The sequence below is a fragment of the Dasypus novemcinctus genome, chromosome 26 (assembly GCF_030445035.2).
Source record: "Dasypus novemcinctus isolate mDasNov1 chromosome 26, mDasNov1.1.hap2, whole genome shotgun sequence".
NCBI lineage: Eukaryota > Metazoa > Chordata > Mammalia > Cingulata > Dasypodidae > Dasypus > Dasypus novemcinctus.
Window position 1 is genome coordinate 3678834 of NC_080698.1, and position 20692 is coordinate 3699525.

Sequence of the window (20692 nt, forward strand, 5' to 3'; positions counted from 1 at the left end):
CCATCTGTAAAGGAGAAACTAAAAACATTTGAAACACTAACCAGCTTTCATTTTGAGGCATTATGGGTTTTGAAAAAAACTTGGTGTTAACGTTACTGTACATCTAAGAAGAAAGCCTAAATTTGATTATTCCACGTCTTTTATCCTATAAAGCAACCATCTTAAAGGGATGCCAAGGATCTAAGCATGTTTTAGTCTACAAAGCTAGACAGTTTTAAACTTGACATTCACATAGCCACTTCCCAGGGATTTGTGAAGATTGATGAAAATACTTTTATCATACTGAAATGTTTCCGTGTAAGTACAAAATGGGGTACTTAATATTATTGATATTATATGCATTTTTTAAAATACAGAAAAGACTTTGGAGCATTGCTGTCTACTAAAATGTCTTTCCAAGGAAGCGGACTTGGCCCAATGGATAGGGCATCCGTCTACCACATGGGAGGTCCACAGTTCAAACCCCGGGCCTCCTTGACCCGTGTGGAGCTGGCCCATGCTCATTGCTGATGTGCGCAAGGAGTGCCGTGCCACACAGAGTGTCCCCCGCGTAGGGAAGCCCCACGCGCAATGAGTGCGCCCCTTAAGGAGAGCCGCCCAGTGCAAAAGAAAGTGCAGCCTGCCCAGGAATGGCGTCACCCACACGGAGAGCTGACACAGCAAGATGATACAACAAAAAGAAACACAGATTCCCGGTGCCACTGATAAGGATAGAAGTGGTCACAGAGGAACACACAGCAAATGGACACAGAGAGCAGACAGCTGTGGGGGGGGGGGGAGGAATAAATAAAAAATAAAATAGAATAAAATGTCTTTCCATTTTGCTTTCTTTTTCCACCCTTTTCTTCATTCTCTTAAATAATAACATGAGCTGAAAGGTCTTGAAATTGCTTTGGAATTTGGGTCCATTAAAACTGTAGACAAAGAGAATTGACCCAGGAAAGTCTTCCCATATGATGCCATTGTTCACTTTTTATCCCTTAATGTAATGTATTATTTTTTTGTCCTCAAGGGAAAGGAAACTGACTGACATGACCAGGAATAAATGAAAATTTTATCAATAAATAGGGTAAATCAAAAGTTATTTTGTATTTGTACTGAAAACAACTTATGCTTGGTTCACAGTTTATTGTTTTTTGCTTTTTTAAACTCTACTAACATATATACAATATAACATTTCCCACTTTAACCAGTAAGCAAGTAAGTTCTGTGATGTTAAGTATAATCACAATGTTGTACTACCATCACTACCATCCATTACCAATTTTTTCCCAGTACCCTCTAATCTACTTTCTGACTCTCTGAGTTTGCTTATTCTAGTTGTTTCATTTAGTGTGATATACAATATTTGTCCTTTTGTTTCTGGCTTATTTCACTCAACACAGTGTCTTCAGAGTTCATCCATGTTGCATGTATCAGCACTTCATTCATTTTTAGGGCTGAGTAATATTCCATTATATGGATATACCCTATTTTGTTTATCCATTCATCTGTTGATGGACACTTAGGTTGATAACACCTTTTGGATATTGTGACTAATACTGCTGTGAACACTGTTGTACTAATATCTATATGCGTCCCTGCTTTCCATTCTTTGGAATACATAGCTAGAAGTGGAATTGCCTGGTCTGTGGTTCTGCCCAACTATTTTCCACGGTGGCCTCACCATCTTACATTTCCACCAACAATGTACTAAGGTTCCTATTTCTCTGCATCCTCTTCAACATTTGTTGTTTTCCACTTTTTTTGTTTATTTATCATTTATTAAGAATAACTATTCTAATAAGTGTGAATGGTATCTCATGTTTTTGATTTGCATTTCCCTAATGGCTAGTGATATTGAACATCTTTTCATATGCTTATTAGCCATTTGTATATCTTCCTTGAAACAATGTCTTTTCAAATCCTTGGCCCATCTAAAAAATTTCTTTATATTAGAGAAGTTGTGTGCTTACAGTCATGCATAATGTACAGAATACCCATACATCACCTGTCCACCAACACTGTTGTGGCACATTTGTTACAGATTATGAAAGAACATCATCAAAATATTACTACTATGATCCATGACTTAAATTTGGTATATTTTTTCCATACACCCCCCATTATTAATACCATCTATTAATATTGTACATTTGTCATAGTTCACGAAAGAATGCTCTCAATATTTATACTCCTAACCACAGTTCATAATCCTCTACATGGTTTACTGTGTTATACAGTCCCATGCCTTATGCAATCCACCCAAAGTATACACTCAGTGGCACTCATCAGAGTTGTGCAGTCATCACCTCAGTAAATTTTCGTTTTCTTTAGTCCGAAAGAAAAAATCCCATACTCTCCTATGATTTATGCTTTAGCATTGATGTAATACCTACTTTGACTCTGATGCAAGGATATTACAACATTGCTGTTAATTATAGTCCATAAGTTACATTAATTATATTTTCCCATGTATCACCATATTCCTACCACCTTATAATAGTGATGTACATTTGTTCTAGTTTGTAGAACATTCTTTATTTGTGCTGTTAACCACAGTCATCTTCCATCACCAAGTTCACTATGTTATACAGTCCCTAGAATATCCTCTGGCTTTCTTTCAATTGACATTTATGTCCCTAGACTGCCCTTTTAGCCACAATCACATTTACAAGCCAGCTGAGTTACTTAAACTCACTGTCATGTGTTTTTAGCAATTCTATCCATTTCCACTCTTTTACAGTCAAGCTAATTAAAAATTCTATAAACATTAAGCATCGGTACCCCTTCTTAGCCCTCATCCTTTCTCCTAGTAACCTGTACTCTAGATTTTAGAGTGTGTTTATTCTTTGTATTTAGTTCATATTTGTGAAACCATATAGTTTTGTTCTTTTATATCTGGCTTATTTCCACTCAGCATAATGTCCTCAAGGTCCATCCACATTGTCATTTGTGTCCCAATTTCATTTTCTTTTTACAGCAGCACAGTATTCTATTATATGTATATACCACAGTTTTGTTTATCCATTCATCAGCTGATGGACACTTGGCTTGCTTCCATTCTTCGGCAATTTTGAATAACGTTGCTGTGAACATCAGTGTGCAAATGTCCGTTTGTGTTCCTGTTTTCAGTTCTTCTGGATATATTCCTAGTAGAGGGATTGTGGGATCACACAGCAATTCTATATTTAGCTTCCTAGGAACTGCCAAACTATCTTCCACAGAGGCTGCACTGTTCTACATTCCCACCAACAGTGAAGGAATATTCCTACTTTTACACATCTTCTCCAGCACTTGTAGTTTTCTGTGTTTTTTTTTTTTTAATAATGGCCATTTTATGAGGTGTGAAATGATATCTCATTGTACTTTTCATTTGCATTTCCATAATAGCTAGTGATATTGAACATTTTTTCGTGTGCTTTTTCAATTTGGGCCATTTTTAAGTTGGGCTGTTTGCCTTTTTGTTGAATTTTAGAAGTTTGTTCTTTATTCTGGATATTAAATCTTTATCAGATATATGGTTTCCCAATATTTTTTCCCATTCCATAGGTTGTCTTTTCACTTTCTTGATGTCTTTTGATGCTCAAAAGATTTTAGTTTTGAGGTACACTTTATCAAGTTTTTCCTTTGTTGCTTGTACTTTTGGTGTGAGTTTATGAAGCCATTGCCCTAATGCAAGATCTTAAAGGTATTCCCTTACGTTTTCTCCTAAGAGCTTTATAGTTTTAGCTCTTATATTTGGATTTTTAATTCATTTTGAGTTAAGTTTTGAGTATGGTATGAGGTGAGTGTCCAGTTTCGTTCTTCCTCACGTGGATGTCCGGTTTCCTCAGTGCTGTGTGTTGAACATGGTGTGAGGTGAGTGTCCAGTTTCGTTCTTCCTCACGTGGATGTCCAGTTCTCTCAGCGCTGTGTGTTGGAGAAGCTGTGCTTCCCCAGCGAGTGGGTTTGGTTCCTTGTCAGAAAGCAGTTGGTCGTAGATGTGGGGCTTTATTTCTGTGCTCTTAGTTCTAATCCATTGGTCTAAATGTCTGTTCTTGTGCCAGTATTACAGTTAATTTTGATTTATTCTCTAAGTACTTTTGGGTAAATAAAATTTTCATAATAGAGAAGATTTTATAGAATAAGAAAGAAAGGAAGTCAGGAGAGTGATTATAATAAAAAATTTCTTTTTTTTTTTAAAGAATATTTCAGAAGGGGTTCTTGTGAGGTCAAAGTATTTTTATAATACTAAGATATTTGCCCTTTACACTCATTCTCTCATGAGTGTACAGTAGAGTTTTTCAGAGATCACATGATATGACATGTAATGGAATGAATGCTCTGACAGCTAATGGAATGTATGTTTTGTGTTTTCAAAATTTCTCAGTTTCAATTTCTAGTAGGTAAATATCAGTAGATTTAACCAACATAAACAAAAGCTCAATAATTTTTATGAACTTGGTCTCAGGAATCCTCAGACCAAAATGTATGTGAACTACTTCTCTCTGTATAAAGCTACAGCCTCATTCCTTTTCATTGTAACTTTATGATAGGGACTATTACTTTTTACTTTATTTTTTTAAGAAACCATAACCTATTTTCTTTCTGTTTTCTCAGGGAATAAAATATGAGTTTTAAGTGTGGATAATTCATTTCAGAAATCTGGTTCTTAACAGTCTTGCACCAAAGTAGAAAGCTGGGAATAATAGTCAGAAAAACTTTCTTTTAACAGTACTGGCTGGAATGACTGTCTAATGATATGATGTGCCCACATTACTGGAGGGATCCAATTATAAGATAGACCACTATTGTTAAGGGTGTTTTTGAAGATTAGTAGTTTAAATAGGGACGCTACTAAAAGTGATCTAATAATATATAATTTCATTATTTCTTCTTTTCCACTCACATAAAATTTGATATATTTAATTAACTTGCTTATAGTTTTTCCCCCATGTATTTTATTTCAGTTGGTCGCATTATGTTCCAGCTCTTCTCAGACATTTGTCCAAAAACTTGCAAAAACTTCCTTTGCCTATGTTCAGGTAAATGAATTATTAAATTATTTCTAATGAGGAGTCATGGCTGACAGTTTTACCTTGCTTAACAGCATAGATGTTTTCTTGAAAAAGTAATGTGCTGTGAAATTAGTTTTGCAACTAAACCTTACTTTCACTGACTTCTATATGAAATCAGAGGAGCATTTTTTGAGGGGAAGAGAGATATATGGTCTCAAAAATGAAAAAGCAAGTATATAATGAAAGTATATAATGTAGTTTATTAAAAAAAAGCATATTTAAGGAAGTGGACATGGCTCAACTGAAAGAATGTCCGTCTACCATATGGAGGGTCCAGGGTTCGATCCCCAGGGCCTCCTGACCTGTGTGGTAAGCTGGCTCACGTACAGTGCTGCATGCACAAGGAGTGCCCTGCCATGCAGGGGCGCCCCCACGTAGGGGTGCCCAACTCGCAAGGAGTGCGCCCCATAAGGAGAGCCACCCTGCCTGAAAAAAAGCCCAGCCTGCCCAGGAGTGGTGCTGTGCACATGGAGAGCTGATGCAGCAAGATGATGTAACAAAAAAGAGATGCAGTTTCCCAGTGCTACCAGATCAATGCAAGCGGACACAGAAGAACACACAGCAGATGGACACAGAGAGCAGACAACAGGGGGGAAGAGAAATAAATGTTAAAAAAAAAAAAAGCATATTTGAAACTGCTTTGTCTTGGTAGAATTTTACAAATTTCATTACTCTGAACAGATTCAGCATTCCAGATTTCATAAGAGATTTAGGGTTAGAAGGTAGAGAGGCAAGACATAATGACATATTCTTTGTTATATATAATAGGATATAACTTATATTTTACTATATTTGATCTTGACCAAAAGACTTAGATGAAATATAATTTATATTTTAAATATATTGGAAAAAAACATTTTTAAAACAGAAATAGCAAACTTAAACTTCTAAAATCATATTTGAACACGTATACAATCTTTGCATGAACGTCTTGATTCTGTTCTTTTACTAGAATAATAAGCTTCTGTAATCCATCTTGATCTGTACAAGATACAACTTAACATTTATATGGTACTTTGTATTATTAATTTTGGATAAATTGGTTGCTTTTTATGAGGAAGCATGTGTTTGTAGCTGAACTTAATTTTTTTTTTCCAGGGGAGAAAGGCCTTGGGAAAACAACTGGGAAGAAATTATGTTATAAAGGTTCTACATTCCATCGTGTCGTTAAAAACTTTATGATTCAGGGTGGGGACTTCAGTGAAGGTAGAGCTAAAAGTTATATTCTTCGTGTTCCATCTATCAGTTTCTACAGTATTTCATTATTACTTTTAATTATAAATATCATATCACTTAGAGCACAGCGTGACTATTAGATGGTCAGTAATAGTTGTTAGATGAATGAAGGTTATAGACCAAGAGTTGTATGCTATTTATTTTAGTAATACTTAGTAACATTATAATTACTTGGTGAATTTCCCTTACAATGAACTTCAAAACACTGTCCAGTTTCTTTTGTTCTAGAATTTTGTTGGTGCCATTATTGTTTGAAATAAGTGGATTGTGGACATCATTTTTAACTAGTGTTTATTGTACTAAGATTTGACTCATATTTTAAAGATAAGGCTAGTTTGGGAGTCTAAAAGTTTTGATTATTCTGCAGCAATAAGGTGTTTCTTTAGCCAATTGAAACTATAAACAGTGATTTGTTTTTTATATATAAAGTATAGTTTAAGTTTTCATTATGGTTTAATATAGCTCCTTATTTGCAGGTAATGGAAAAGGTGGAGAATCAATTTATGGAGGATATTTTAAAGGTAAGGCTTAATATTTTATGGTCTTTTGTTCAGTTCTGATATTGAAGCAAGTTTGAGCATATACTTTTAATGAGAAGAGGTTTACTTATAGTTCACTTTTTGCATGAAACTAATGCTGCATGAAAATACTTTATTTGCATGAATCTGGGGATAAATTATATTGTAATATATAACTTTTAATTGTCAAGATTAATTAAGGCTAACTTTATGGTAAAACATGACTTTCAGCATGGAGGTTAGGCAACTATATACATGAAAACTCCTATCTTCCTGCCTAAAACTGTCAACATATTCTTTTGTTTATAGAGAATGTGGTCTTTTGCAAAATGAAAAGGTAAGAGAACGAAGCTCAGTAACACAAATTCCAATTCTGTTCCCTTGCACCCTTCCTAATAAATTTATTGACAGTCTGGTCAGGTTGTGGCTGGATATCTATATTGCTTGACGACTTGGAAAGTTCTGTATATTATTTCATACATGCATCTGTATCTTTTTTCTTTTCCCTATGGGTTATTTGCTCCATAGCAGGGAAAAGAATCTAGTTGTGTTTTTTTCCTAAACCGAGCAATTTGTTTGAATAAAAGTTGGTATTCCCTCCTTTCTAAAGGTTTGTATATTTTCTTTTGTATACTAGAAGTATATGGTTCTGTTTTATTCCTATAGTATTAGCATTTGCATAAATCTAACTATTGCACTTGCCCCAAAAAGCCTTAGAAAAGTCAGTTGCAGAGATCTATAGTGGGGTCCACTATTATTAGGTTTTGATGCTATGATAGCTTCAGTGTTATAATAGTCTTTTATATTTCTTTTGGGGGAAATGGATTACTACTCTTTTTCAGAAGCCTGTTCCCAAGGTAATTATTCTTTTAGTTTTCTATGTTTCTGTTTATTCTAAAGAAGGAAAGGTTTGTTTGTATCATTGTTAAAAGGAAGTTTCAATTAGCTTTCAAGATACTTCTGCTGGAATTAAAATCATCTCTAAGTGACGTTTATAACAGGTTCTTTCCCTTTGAACCACTCGGAAACAGCTGTTTAGCTGGTTGCATTAGCATGTAGCAGTTTGAAACTAATGATGTGGGCCACTTTGATGTGGTTGCTCTCTGTGGCAGATAGATACCTGTGCATCTTGAGATTGCATTTTGCCATTTAAGTTTTTGTTTTTTACAGAGCTTTCTTCCTTAGCTAATTCTGTGATCCTGTTGATTAGAAAGAATTTGCAATTTAATTTAGGCATGGCCCTGCAACTTAATTTATATAATTTTGTTTTGCTCTCACAGTCTTAGCATTAATTAGTTTTAGTAATGAATGGATTTTCCATGTAAAAATTAAGCACAAAGCAGGGTTATTAAACTTCTCTTATGCATAATCCATTAGCAGGATAATTGGCAATTTGGAGGAAATGCACTTTACTATAGAGATCTTCCTGAAATTTCTTTACTAGTTTTCCCTGAACATTAATAGGTTAAACACCATTTAGCCAAAGTATGTTACTATTAAAAGTGACTGTTCTAAGGCTGTTTGTATAAAGCATTAAATATATGTTCTTCTCCTCAAGGCTTAAATTAGTACTTTTTGGTCTTTTTATCCTTTTTTTATTCTATTAGTTTAAATTTTTTTCTAAGTATTCAGTCAAGTATCTGTACTGACCAGAAGAGGAATTCCATCCTTTGCTTTCTATTTATTGCTGTGAGCATTACACTTTAAAGATGGCATATAATTGGAGACTGACGAATTTGTTTTTTCTTCAAACAGATGAAAACTTTATTCTCAAACATGACAGAGCGTTCCTTTTGTCAATGGCAAATCGAGGGAAACATACCAATGGTTCCCAGTTTTTCATGTGAGTAGGCATAATTCAGAGATGAGCTTTTCTTAAACAGAGAAGCGCTGCTCATGAGAAAGATGGTATAGTTAAACGGAGTTGAATGGTAGAGTCCTGTCTGCTGGGGCCGTCCTGATTCCTGATGTTGTAGGAACTGATGAGCGCTCACGAAGCGCCACAGCATTCAGCTTACATCCTGGATTTGAAGAGTGGGCCTTAAAAGATGTCAATTGAAGTGATACGTTATTTTCAAAATATTTTGTCATCTTAAGAAAGTGGTTTTTGAGTGTTACCAAATTTGGAGATTCAGTTTACCCAAAACTAGATTGGAAAACAAACTATGGATAACTATTTGAAAATTATTCATAGTATGGGAGTAGATGTACCCCTGGCATGGAAAGTAGTTGATTTGAGTAAACTTTTGCATGGTTTTTTGTTTTGTTTTGTTTTTTGCTTTTTTTGTTTTTGTTTTTTGGGTTGTTTTTTTTCCTTCCTCTTACTGTAGCTCTTTGAGCCAATTTGAGAGAGGTACCATTATTTTCTGATGTCCTTTAGAGATGTAAAGATAGGTGATTTGCTGTTGAGCCAGCAATTAAAAAAAAACTCAAACTCTGTGAGGCCTCTATGCATAATTGAATTAACCTAATGTTGCTGTCATTTACACCAAAATTTATCATGAGACTATCACTCTGGAAACTTTAGAATGCTAAAATTGCTTTTTAAGAAAACAACCATCTTTACATATACCTGCTCATTTCTCACCTGAAGATTCTAAATAAGACCTTTGGCATACTTTTACTTATACTCTTATCCACAGCTACTCTAAAACCTATTTTTATTATAATCCCATGATATAAAATGTGAAAGATAATGGGTCCAGCATGAGGTTTAATACATTTAATTGGAAGTAAATCTCTATAGTTTTTCTATGTATGTCAGAGAAATATTTTATTTATGGTTTATGAGAAAAAAGTTTTCCTTGTCATCTTTCTGAATGGATATGTATGAATGGCGCTTCCCTGTCTTTAAAGGAGTAAACTGTTCATATAAAGTAAATTTCACATTTTAAATTTGTCTGAAAAATAGATTTCCAGATGATCTGATAAAGTTCAGATAAGGGGCATTCCAGTATATGAATGTCCTAAAAATGGAAAGCTGATAGACGATGGTAATGCTGGGAGTTATACAAGAAGGAAGTTCTGAAGCAGTTTTTCCCATATCTTGTTTTGATCCCACAGAATGTTTGGTTATTACACTTCTTCACTAGAGTATTTTTCTATTCTTAACCTTCTTAAGGGCCAAAATTTGTGGGAAGTATTTTGAAAAACTTCTTTCATAGTAATGTATTGTAGGAGCTGCTTAGTCTTTGATTGAAGTCTCCCATTTCCATTTTTAAGCTTATCTGAACTGTGAACATGATAAACTAACGATTTATTGGTCAAGAAGCTACCATCCGAGGGCTCTAAAGTTTCTTTTGGATTTCATTTTTTATATCAGTACATTTAAAATTTGCGATACCAGGTAGCATCAGCTTCTGGCCAGTGTAGAGATGAGTTTGTTTATAAAATGTTAGAGATAAAACTATTATATCTAGATACGTTAATTGAAATCCAGTATATGATATTCTTTCTTCAAAAAGTCTTTTTTTTATGTTATTTACTACTTCTTAAGTCTTTACTAGTAATGTTTGATATCAAACAAAATTAAGGCCACTACCTGGCATGATTTTACATTGGAATACTATTTTCGACAAAGAATGCCAAATGAAAATTTTAACTTCGATAAATTAGGATTAACATTTTTAACTTGTTTTTAAGTGTAGATGGCACTAAAATCACAATGAACTTGTGATTGGGAAGAAGGATTTCTACCTTAAGTTTTCAATTTACTTCTGAAAAGGAGTTTTCAGTTAAAGGCAATCTTGAATTAACTGAACATTTTTGGACACATGCAAAAATCCATACCTCCTGATTTTGTTTTTTTTTTAAAGGAGCGTTTGTGCTTATGTATGTGCTTCTTGTATGCTGGCTAAAAGTACCAATTCCCATGGACTGCAGGATAAAATCAAACTAACACTCACGTTTCTAAACTGAATGTTTTCTTGCTTTACATAAAGGGTAGGTAAAATGGAGATCGTGCCCCATAGAAGAAAAACCCATATTGAACACTTTCAGATCTTTAAAAAAATTTGTGTAGTGTAAGTCCAAATCATTTTGGAATTGGAAGTAGTAAACAGCAATCACAGATAATAGCTCCATTAGTTGAAGTTTCAGGGGGATAGTTGCAGGCCCATCTGATGGTCTCCCATGCATGATGCCTGCCTTTTACCCCATTGCCACAGCTCCTCACCTGACACCTTGAGCAGCAGTTCTGGGATCTGACAAAGAGAGGATAATGTAATTAGGGGTGGAAACAGGCGAAGAGCTGCCTTTATACTGCCCGTTTTATAGGTTTGACAAGGCCTTTAAGTACATCCTTTTAAAATGGTATTTGGATTTTATGTTACCAGTCTGTTACTCTGCAAAACCTAAAGAGTAAATTTGGTGCTTTACCTGTGGGGTATTTGCAAAATGTCCCTTAAGGATTCTTGTGCATTAACTCTTCATTACTTAACATTTAAAAGCTCCCCTTCTTAAGCATACATAGTTTTTATTACACATAATTTTACATAGATTGCTTTCTTTATGTATCTGATGAAATTCAGATTTTTTCTGTAAAGCTATTTGCCATTATGACAATAACTGCTTATATCAAATACTGTATTAGTCATAATGGCTTTGTTTTGGGGGGCCTGTATAGAAGAAAACTGATTTTTTTTTAGATAGTCCTGTTCAAGAAACATGAAAGAAATGATATTAATATATGGCACTATCCCAGTGAATCATTGAGGAAACACGATTTGTTTACATAGAGGCATTTTTGAAGGAATTGAAATACTGGAGACCAAAGTTATTAAGTTACCTTGGTGTTTAGTCATTTGATGTTTAGTCATTTTGCCCTTTTTATTTATTTTAAGCCTGAGGCTAGGAAAACACCACAGTAAAAGCTATAGAATCATAAAGTCTTAAATGGAATAGGATTTAGAGATCATCTAGTCCAATCTTTATGTTCTGTAGCTAATGCTAAACAAGGAAGAAAAGCTGTATAAAGTCCAAGTTATAGAAATGTTACTCATAATCGGGAAGAAATTGATAGCTAGAAAGAGGATGCTGTGTAATGTAAGCTGCATCATTTTATTGACCACTCTGCTCAGAATTAATTTCATTAAGTATTAGAAGCATCAAATAAAATGACTTCAGGGAATGCTTTTTTTTTTTTTCTTTTTTGGTCTTAATAGTTTTTGGTATTAATAGTTTATATTCTGATTCCAATTTTCTTTGTCTACATTCATTTAAAAGATAAAGAAGATATTGCATGAAATAGACATTGAAAAGAATAAGTAGGTCATTTATCACTTTCTATTAAATAACTGTTCTCCTGGGGTAGGGTACTTAACCAGCTATCAGGAAGTCTTGGTTTTGTTTTTGTTTTCTGTGAACCTTGGCTAGTCTTTGTCTTTCCTTTTCTGTTTATAAAGTATCTATCTCCACTTCCAAAGAAACTGGGCATAAAAGGAAAAGGGTGTTTTGTAGGATAATCCTAAATTTCCGAATATGTGGAATGATTTATGTACAAACATTGTCTTGTCTACCAGAAATAATTGTAACTGCATAGCTCTCATCAGTCCTAAAGGTGTTATAAAGCAGCATTGGGCTTATCTTGCCTAAATTGGGAGCAGGTGGAGTGGTCATCAGTTGCTGTTAGAATATCGGTGAGGCACTCTCTGGGCAGGAAGAACCCAGCCATCCCCCTTTGGCTCCTGGTCAGTGCAGGCCCTGCCTGAGTCCCCACATGGGACAGGGAGACGGCTGCAGAGCTCTGGAGAAAGTGCCCATCACTGACCATTGTCAGTGCTCATGAGAGTTATGACAGCATACCAAAAAATGAGACAACAGAGAAAAAAAGTTAAGCTTTAAACTTTAAATGAAAAGTGTTTATAAGTCATAAAGTCATAAATAGGAAAAAGAGGGTGGAGAAAACCTAAAAAGTGCTAGAATAGTTTCTGTGGCATTTAAGAATTAGACCCGCAAGTGGCTACTCACCTGAGTGGGAATGGGAGTGCTGTCATTTCAGAGTTGCATAACAAGGGGTGTGAAGGGCTGGGTTTGGTTTTCCCGGGTTTATATTTTGGGTAACAAAAAGGTAGATTTGGCCTTTAAGTGCTAGAAAGTTTTTTGTTTCATTCTGTTTGTTTGTTTTAGGAGGTACTGGGGAATGAACCCAGGACCTTGTCCATGGGAAGCAGGCGCTCAACCTCTGAGCTGTATCTACTTCCCAATGAATGTTGGTATTTTTGTTTGGTTTTGTTTTTAGGAGGTACCTGGGATTGAACCCAGGACCTCATACATGGGAAGCAGGTGCTTAACCACTTGAGCTACATCCGCTCCCCATGTGAGTAAGTTTTAATAATCTGAAAGTTTAGCATTTTTCCTTCCTTTTTGAGACTGTACCGTCATATGTTAATTTCCAAGATTTTTCATAAACAAAGATGTTCATGAAACATAACAGTAAGACAAGTTCTCTGAATTTCAAGCATTGTCCCTCACATCCAGTCATAATATTATTTGTTGTTTATGTGACCTTGTGTTTGGTAACCTGGGAGAAATTTTGTGTTAAGTAGTGTCGAGGATGTACTATGTTAAACTTAGTGCTGAATTTTAGAAAGCTCTTCTATTTTGGTGACTTAGAACACATGTGTAGAACAGTGTAAAGTGGCTTGTCATTGTCCCTTCACAAGCTTTATCATTCTATACAATTTGGTGCCTTTTCCATGATGGTGTGCAAGAGTTTCATGAGTTGAAGGGAAAAAATGTCATGTTAAAGGCTAGATTAGAGAGAGAAATAGGTTATCTTTATATCTAGAGTCGTTTTTTACATTCATTTTAAAACTCCAAATATATATTTGAAATCTTATATTCTTTTTTGAAAGTAATTCATAATTAATGTTTCAGCAGGAAATAAAAGCTTATTTTTAAGATATTGCAAGATTTAATCTGTCCAAAACCCCTGTAAAGAATTTTGTTCACTGTATAATATAGTTTGGGGACTGAGTAGTAATATGTTTAAGGTTTAATACTGTTAAAATTAATTGGACAGTCTCTTTGAAATTTGAAAATTAATTGGACAGTATTCTTTGAAAAAGTTGCTTATAATAAGGAAAATCAGATTAGAAAGGGAAAGAAAGTAGTATGGCCAAGATTTGATGACACTCCTATTTTCATCTCTCGCCTTTTTACCCTCTGAGAATATCCCTACAATTCTAGGCATGCTGCTCTATTATTTTACTGTTATTATTTTCAGAGACTTAACAACTACAAAAGTATATTCAACGGCAATGAATAGTAGCGTGTAGTCCAAATACTTGCTCATTAACTCCCGATAGTGGTACATTGCAATTGGGGGAGCAGGGGCTGCAAACTTAAAAACTTAAAATTCTTTGTTTGAAGTAAATTAGTGAAAACATTCCCTGGAATTTTGTTTGTTTTGAATTCTCCCATTTTTTTTCCATTGAAATTTTTGCTTTGGACTCATAGTAACTGCTCCTGGACATTAATATTTTTATAGATAAATATGTACTTGGGATATGTTATTCTCTGATTGAGAAAGTTAATTGTCTTATCTGATTTCTGGAACTTATGAAAGGAAATGTTTTGTTAATTATTATTATTGACGCTCTAGTGTTACAATGTTAAGGGTCTGGGCAGATTCCCACACCAGCAGAGCTTTTCTTAAGCGTAATTCACCTCATAGCCCATATGAAAGAAAATTTAGAGCCCTCCATTTTAAAAAGCTTTCTTGCTTTGCATAAAACTTGAATATATTTAATTTCAAAGTTATATTGATATTAAAACATAGATTCAGTCTTGTCTTAAAAGTGTATTACAATTTATTTCTTGCCATTTTTGTGTAAAATTTACAGAAAGAGTGTTACACCGTGCGCTCCAAAGGTAATGTCTCATTACTCTAAGGCTCTCTCTTTTTCTTTCTTTGCCTTTATCTCTTTATTCCTATTGTTATGTGCATTGAATCATTTTAAGAAAAAAAAAAAAACTTTCTACTGGGTCTGTCTGGCAGCAGTACATGTGAAATGGTGTGTTTTACTGATCCTGGTTAATACTGGAAATAGAGTTTAATTTCAGTGGCTTGTTTCCACCAAGTTTCTATGCATCTTTCTGGTGGAGAGATGGGGTTATAATCTATATAAAGGTTTTAGAGGTCATTTAAGTGCAGAACTGTTACTGTCCAAGACCAAAACCTTCTTTGATAATGGTATAAAATTTTAGATTTTCTTTGGCTTTTTTGGGGGTGGGGGGTAACAGTGATAGTTCTTTTTAATTTTTGGATTTACACGGCTTAAATGAACCCTTACCACATACATTTGTAAAATAGATTCAGGGGTGGGGGAAGCTGGAAAAATCAGTGTCTCTGGTGCTAGGAGAAATTGGAAATGTGTAAATATTGAAGGGTTTTTGTAATTTGAAATGTTTGTGGTTGCTTCCCCTTTAGGTGTGTTTACACAAGCTGTATACACTCACACACTTATGGCAGTCTCTGGCATTCGCCAGATCTTAACTGAGCATGTGTCACCACTGCACAGTTCTTTAAACAGGTAGATCATTTTGAAGTACATTTAGGAATCAGTGGGATGAGATCCCTTTGCCCATTTTCATGGAACTGAATAGCTTAGGCTGAGCATAGCCTCTCCCTCTGCCCTTTTGTAACCCCATTTGACCAGTGTCCTCTGTTTATCCATGTCCAGTGTCAGCCCAGTGCCAGGAAGCCTGCTTTACATTGGCAGTTGTACTCCTGGAATATAGGCTAAGAACCCCTGAGGGCTTCTTTTTGTCAGGAGAGTTTCAGTATTCTTAATACATAGTCTAACCCAGTTAAAGTACAGATTTGCATTTCTGCATCCGGATTTGCAGTTGTGAGCATTGGACTTATTCACATTGGTTGAGGCTCAGACGGCCAGCCGAAAGTCGTTTTTGAAAGGAAGTGTTGTTCCTGTCTTCCCTTTCTTTCTTCACTTCTGTAATAAAAGACCAAGTTTATTCTTCAGTTTTCATTTGAATTAAAAACAAAACACGAATCTATCCTAAAGATGGTTATTCCATCCTCAAATTGAGTCTGAAGTATTATGTTGCTATATCACTACAATTAACTAGAATGTCTGTCTCACCATTGGCTCAGGGTTTGCCATAAGCTGTTTTTGCAGCACTCCTGTTAGCCAGGATGGCAGATTGAATTGGGCTCTGTGTGTTTTAGAAAAATGTTTAGGGTTTTCCCACTACTAGGAGATCTGAGAAGTTAGGAGGAAGGATCAAAGAAAGAAAAGGAATATATATTTAATTACTAAACATTGTCTGCACTGCTACAGTTTTTAAACTGATGTCAACATTGTAGAATACTTTCTTTTAAAGTACTCTTAAATCTTTCATATAATGGAACCACTGTCTAGCTTATGAACTAATTTCTTCCTGTCTTTAGTGTGTTTTTGGTAAAGTTTTAGAATTACTGGAAGCACATTTCTATCTTAAGGTTATTTATTGTTCACAGGAGTTTCTGGATGCTGGCTTAATGGTTTAAGCATTGGTGGCTCACCAATTCTCTAGATTTGTCTCTCTCTCTCTCTCACTCTCTTTCTTCTGCTGGTTTTTATTCATTTTTATAATTGCATTGGCTTGAATTTTTACTTCCCAGTCTTCTCAGGAAAGTTTGAGATTTGTGGTTTCAATACTCAAAATTTCCCTTAAAATTCTAGAACTTCTGAAGTTGACATTTTAATTTTTAAAATAAGATTCTATAAAGCTCTTATGGAGCTGAGTATTTTTAAGTTTAAGCTAAGCACATTCTATTAGAATAATGATTTTTAGCATCGTTTCGAAGGTTAAAATTGTGTTTTGTTGACTTACACGCCTTAGATTTGCCTTACAATGAATATAAAAATTTTTATGGGACCTTCTAGTATAAAGTGCTTTAATATGGCCTGATATCCAGTGGCTTTTTCTTCTTTCAAACATCTATTTCTCATTCTTATAAAATAAGATGCTGTAGTGTATAATTCTGAGTCTAGTTACCTGCTTTCGAATTTTTTCCCCTACAGTTCACATAGCGTAAAGATCTGTGAAAATGCTATAGGAAACCAGCTTGAGGTCAAATTATCTTAACCAAAAGCACCCCTCCCGGTAGGCTTCCCCAGAATGACTCTCTGATGATTTGTAGCTGCAGAAGAAGCCAGCTGGTGTTTTTCTGGACCGTGGAAATTTTAAATGGCTGTAATGTTGTCTGTCATTGCTTATTTGCTGTCTGTCAGAAAGTATTGGCAGGTAGAAGGTTTTATCCTTTCTCATATTCAGAATTGTGAGTGGCACAGCTTCAGCTGGGGTGAGGATAGAGGGGCAGGAAGTTCTGAGGGCAGGACTCCAGAAGCCTACCTCTGTCTGCCTGCAAGACGCAGGCCGACTCGGTGGGAAATGTGAGAAAGAACCCGCAGAAGAACTCGTTTCAGCATGCAGATAGGTGTTGAGCACGCTTTTTTTCCTGTGGGACAAATTAGACAGGTGCTTTTTGATTCTTGATAAATTATCTTGATACATTTTGAGGGGTTTTTTTTGTGTGTTTGTTTTTGGTTTTTGTTATTTTAGATTGGAGAGTAACTTTATTTTAATGTATATTCATGGCCATATGTCAACTCAGTCATATTTAATATGTATATTTAGTCTTTATGATATTGGAGCAATAGATGTGATTTTGTAATTTGTTATAATATTGAGTTTGTTAATAAAATGGCTGCTGTTACTGTTTTTAAGGTTTTTCAAGTTTAGATATATATCTAACTTTGTCCCCTGTCTTTTTATCTTTACCTCTTTGTTCTCTACATGCTGTGCTTTAAACACCTCTGCTCTCCTCACCTGAATACCTGATTTTTGCCATCCTCTTTGTTTGATGTTTATTGTACAGTACCACGAAACCTGCTCCACACCTGGATGGGTAAGAGTTAACGCTCCTGTTCCTCGGGGAGGTGTTGGGTGGCCGGTATGAAGAAGGCATAGATTGGCCCACGGGTGGACCCTCTCGATCCCTAGGTTGACCTCTCATAGCCAGGTGCCTTGTTGAGACCACAGGACACAGTCTTGAGAACTGGAGGTTCTCATGTCACTGCAGGACTCGTTAACCTGGGCTTTTCAGTCATGCAATCTGGAGTGTCCCTGTGAGTAAGGACAAATTCTGACTGTGAGCAGACTCTTTACAGTGCTTGAGAATGGTGTTCTAAGGCCCAGTTTGAGTAGTTGGTGCTGCTTCCTTTTATGAAGCAGATTCCAAATTCCAATTCCCTTCTAATTGCTCTATATATCAGATGCTTTGGTTTTAGTTTCAAGTCTGTGGGCATGTTGTTTTAACAGTTGTCTTGATTACTCTTCTTAGCTTATCATCAAACCAGTTCTTTCTTGAATTTGTATTGTGACAGGGTGCATGTTGTCTTTGGACTAGTTATTTCTGGTTTTGAAGTAATTGAACAAATTGAAAATCTGAAAACTGATGCTGCAAGCAGACCTTATGCAGATGTGCGAGTTATTGACTGTGGGGTACTTGCTACAAAATCAACAAAAGACGGTAAGAGCTATTCTAGGGGGTAGTAAGCTAGGATACAAGTGAAGCATTGTTGAAGACTGACTTAAAGGAGGTATCCTGGATTTCAGTAGTGGAAAAAACTCATAGGAGTGATAGCGCAGTAGCCCTCATGCTTCTGTATCACACCCTGCATTGCACCATCAGCCAGTCTTGTCAAAGCTTGCCTTTTCTTAATCTTTCCCTGCTGCTAGTCTGGTCCAAACCCCTGTTACCTCTTGCCTGGGTTACTGCAGAAACCTCACAGTGGTCCGCCTTGCTTGCAGCCTTGCTCCCCCGTCATCTTTCCTCAGCAGCAGCTGCCTTCCGACTGGGCTCCTCTTATGCCCTCTGTCGCCCGTCCTCGACAGCACCCGCGTGATCCCTTTGCAGCATCTCTGCTGCAGTCATTCCTGCTCAGAACCTCCAGGGCGCCCTCCTCAGGCAGCTGAAGCCCAGGTCCTTCCAGTGGGCAGCAAGGCCCTGGGCAGCCTGGCTCGCCGACGGCTCTCGGCCTCTTCCTCCTCACTCCTGGCCTTTCAACCACACTGGCCTTTATCCTGAGATGCCAAGCCCTCAGGGACTCGGTGCTGGTGGTTCCCTCTTCCCTCAGATGCCTGCCTGCCTCCTCGCTTCCTTCACTCTCCTCGAGTGTTATCTCATCAGCCTCTCCCTCCTCTCCCTCATCCCTTCACCCTGCTGATTTTCTGTCTTTGTACTTACCATTTGTCATAGCAACACAATACTTACTTGCTTATTATCCGAACCAGCTAGCCTGCAAGCTTTATTTGGTCAAGAGCTTTGTTATCTTATAGTTTTGCAGAAAATTGGATTAGCAACTTGAAATATTCAAGTTTATTTGGATTTCTTTATTTGCCTGCTACATATAAAGCATGTTTAGTGATATTTATTATTTACATCTTTTACTTTGAAAAGTAGGTGCTGAAACCCAGCGCTAATAGTTTTGTTAATATTTCTTAAAAGTTGTTGAGAAAAAAAGGAAGAAGCCGACTCATTCAGAAGACTCGGATTCCTCCTCCAATTCCTCTTCCTCTTCAGAATCATCTTCAGAAAGTGAAATTGAACATGAGAGAAGCAGAAGAAGGAAACACAAAAGGAGGCCAAAAGTTAAACATTCTAAAAAGAGGCGAAAGGAAGCATGTGGTTCAGAAGAGCCAAGGAGTAAACATGCAGTGAGCCCAAGGGGGTGAGTTTGTAAAACACCAGGGGAGTCGTGCCTAAAAACCAAGCAAGAGAGAGCCACCTGGAAGGGGAAAAGCATGTCTCATTATCCAAGCCCAGCTTCATGCCATAGTGTTGACTGAGGATAGCACTTCTAGTACGTGTGCTGAATTGAAACCTGGCAAATCTAGGGGTAGCACAGACATTTCATATCTAAGATTTGTATATTTTCCAATGAGACTAATCTCTGAAACTCCTGAAAGAATAAAATTAGGAACATTTGACAATTTTCATATCAGAATTTTAGTATTTTCACAGGGTTGATATTTTATATGTTCTATTTGATTTGAGAATATTGATTTACAAACCTTTTGAATGAGACTTGTAAGCCTTCAGTACTTCTGATATTTTATTATTTAGTTCTGTATGCTTTTATTATTATGAATTGCAAGCATTACACATCTTAATTGGTGGCCTGTTTCCTTCTCTCAAGTTACTCTGAGAGGAGTGATACCAAAGAAAAAAGGTCAGTTGACTCAAATGCTAAGAGAGAGAAGCCCGTGGTCCGCCCAGAAGAGATTCCTCCAGTACCTGAGAACCGATTCTTGCTGAGAAGAGACATGCCTGCGGCCACTGCGGAACCTGAGCCGTAAGTGGGCGAGGGGCGCGTGTGTTCTCTCTCTCAGAAATGCGTCCTCGGCTCCGTGCGGCTCACACCCACTGACTGCCCGCACATGGGCAGAGCATGGCGGATTGCTGTGAAGCTCCCTGAGCACACACGGTCCTGCCTGTCAGAATCCAGGCTACGAACAGGGGCCGGGGCGTGGGCGCATGGGTCGGGGGAGAAGTTCTCTAGGAGGTCTGGAAAGAGTTCATTGCCGATTTTGTGACCTTGGCCTTGCGTTGGAAGGGTGAAGTTTGGTTATGAGAACACAGGATTAGTTGATCTCTCTGGATCAAATCCAGAGATAAAACATGTATTCAAATGTGAACAGTGCAAAAATTAACTGCATGGTTCTTGGGCATATACTTGATTATCATAAATATGTTCATTTGGTTAACTTGCTTGGTTGTAACTTGCCTGCATTGGAAAAGCTGTGTGTAGCTTTAGATTTGGTCTCAAAAATAGTATTCAGTGTATTTTGTGTATTAGACCGACTTTAGAATTAGTAAAGGAACCATTA

At 36.4% G+C, this 20692-nt stretch overlaps 1 protein-coding gene across 4 annotated transcripts in view; it reads left to right on the plus strand.

The window, feature by feature from the left end:
- The window catches only part of NKTR (natural killer cell triggering receptor), a 71059-nt gene that overhangs the window by 34850 nt on the left and 15517 nt on the right, over nucleotides 1-20692 (plus strand). For 2 of the 4 annotated variants that reach the window (XM_058288942.2, XM_058288943.2), the window contains exons 3-10: nucleotides 4932-5006; nucleotides 6138-6245; nucleotides 6752-6796; nucleotides 8549-8636; nucleotides 17679-17708; nucleotides 18187-18332; nucleotides 19311-19533; nucleotides 20002-20157. In XM_058288942.2, the coding sequence (XP_058144925.1) occupies nucleotides 4932-5006; nucleotides 6138-6245; nucleotides 6752-6796; nucleotides 8549-8636; nucleotides 17679-17708; nucleotides 18187-18332; nucleotides 19311-19533; nucleotides 20002-20157 (871 nt within the window). Of the gene's footprint in view, nucleotides 1-4931; nucleotides 5007-6137; nucleotides 6246-6751; nucleotides 6797-7102; nucleotides 8637-17678; nucleotides 17709-18186; nucleotides 18333-19310; nucleotides 19534-20001; nucleotides 20158-20692 lie in introns of all 4 variants that reach the window. The other 2 variants (XM_071211999.1, XM_071211998.1) reach the window with 2 other exon arrangements.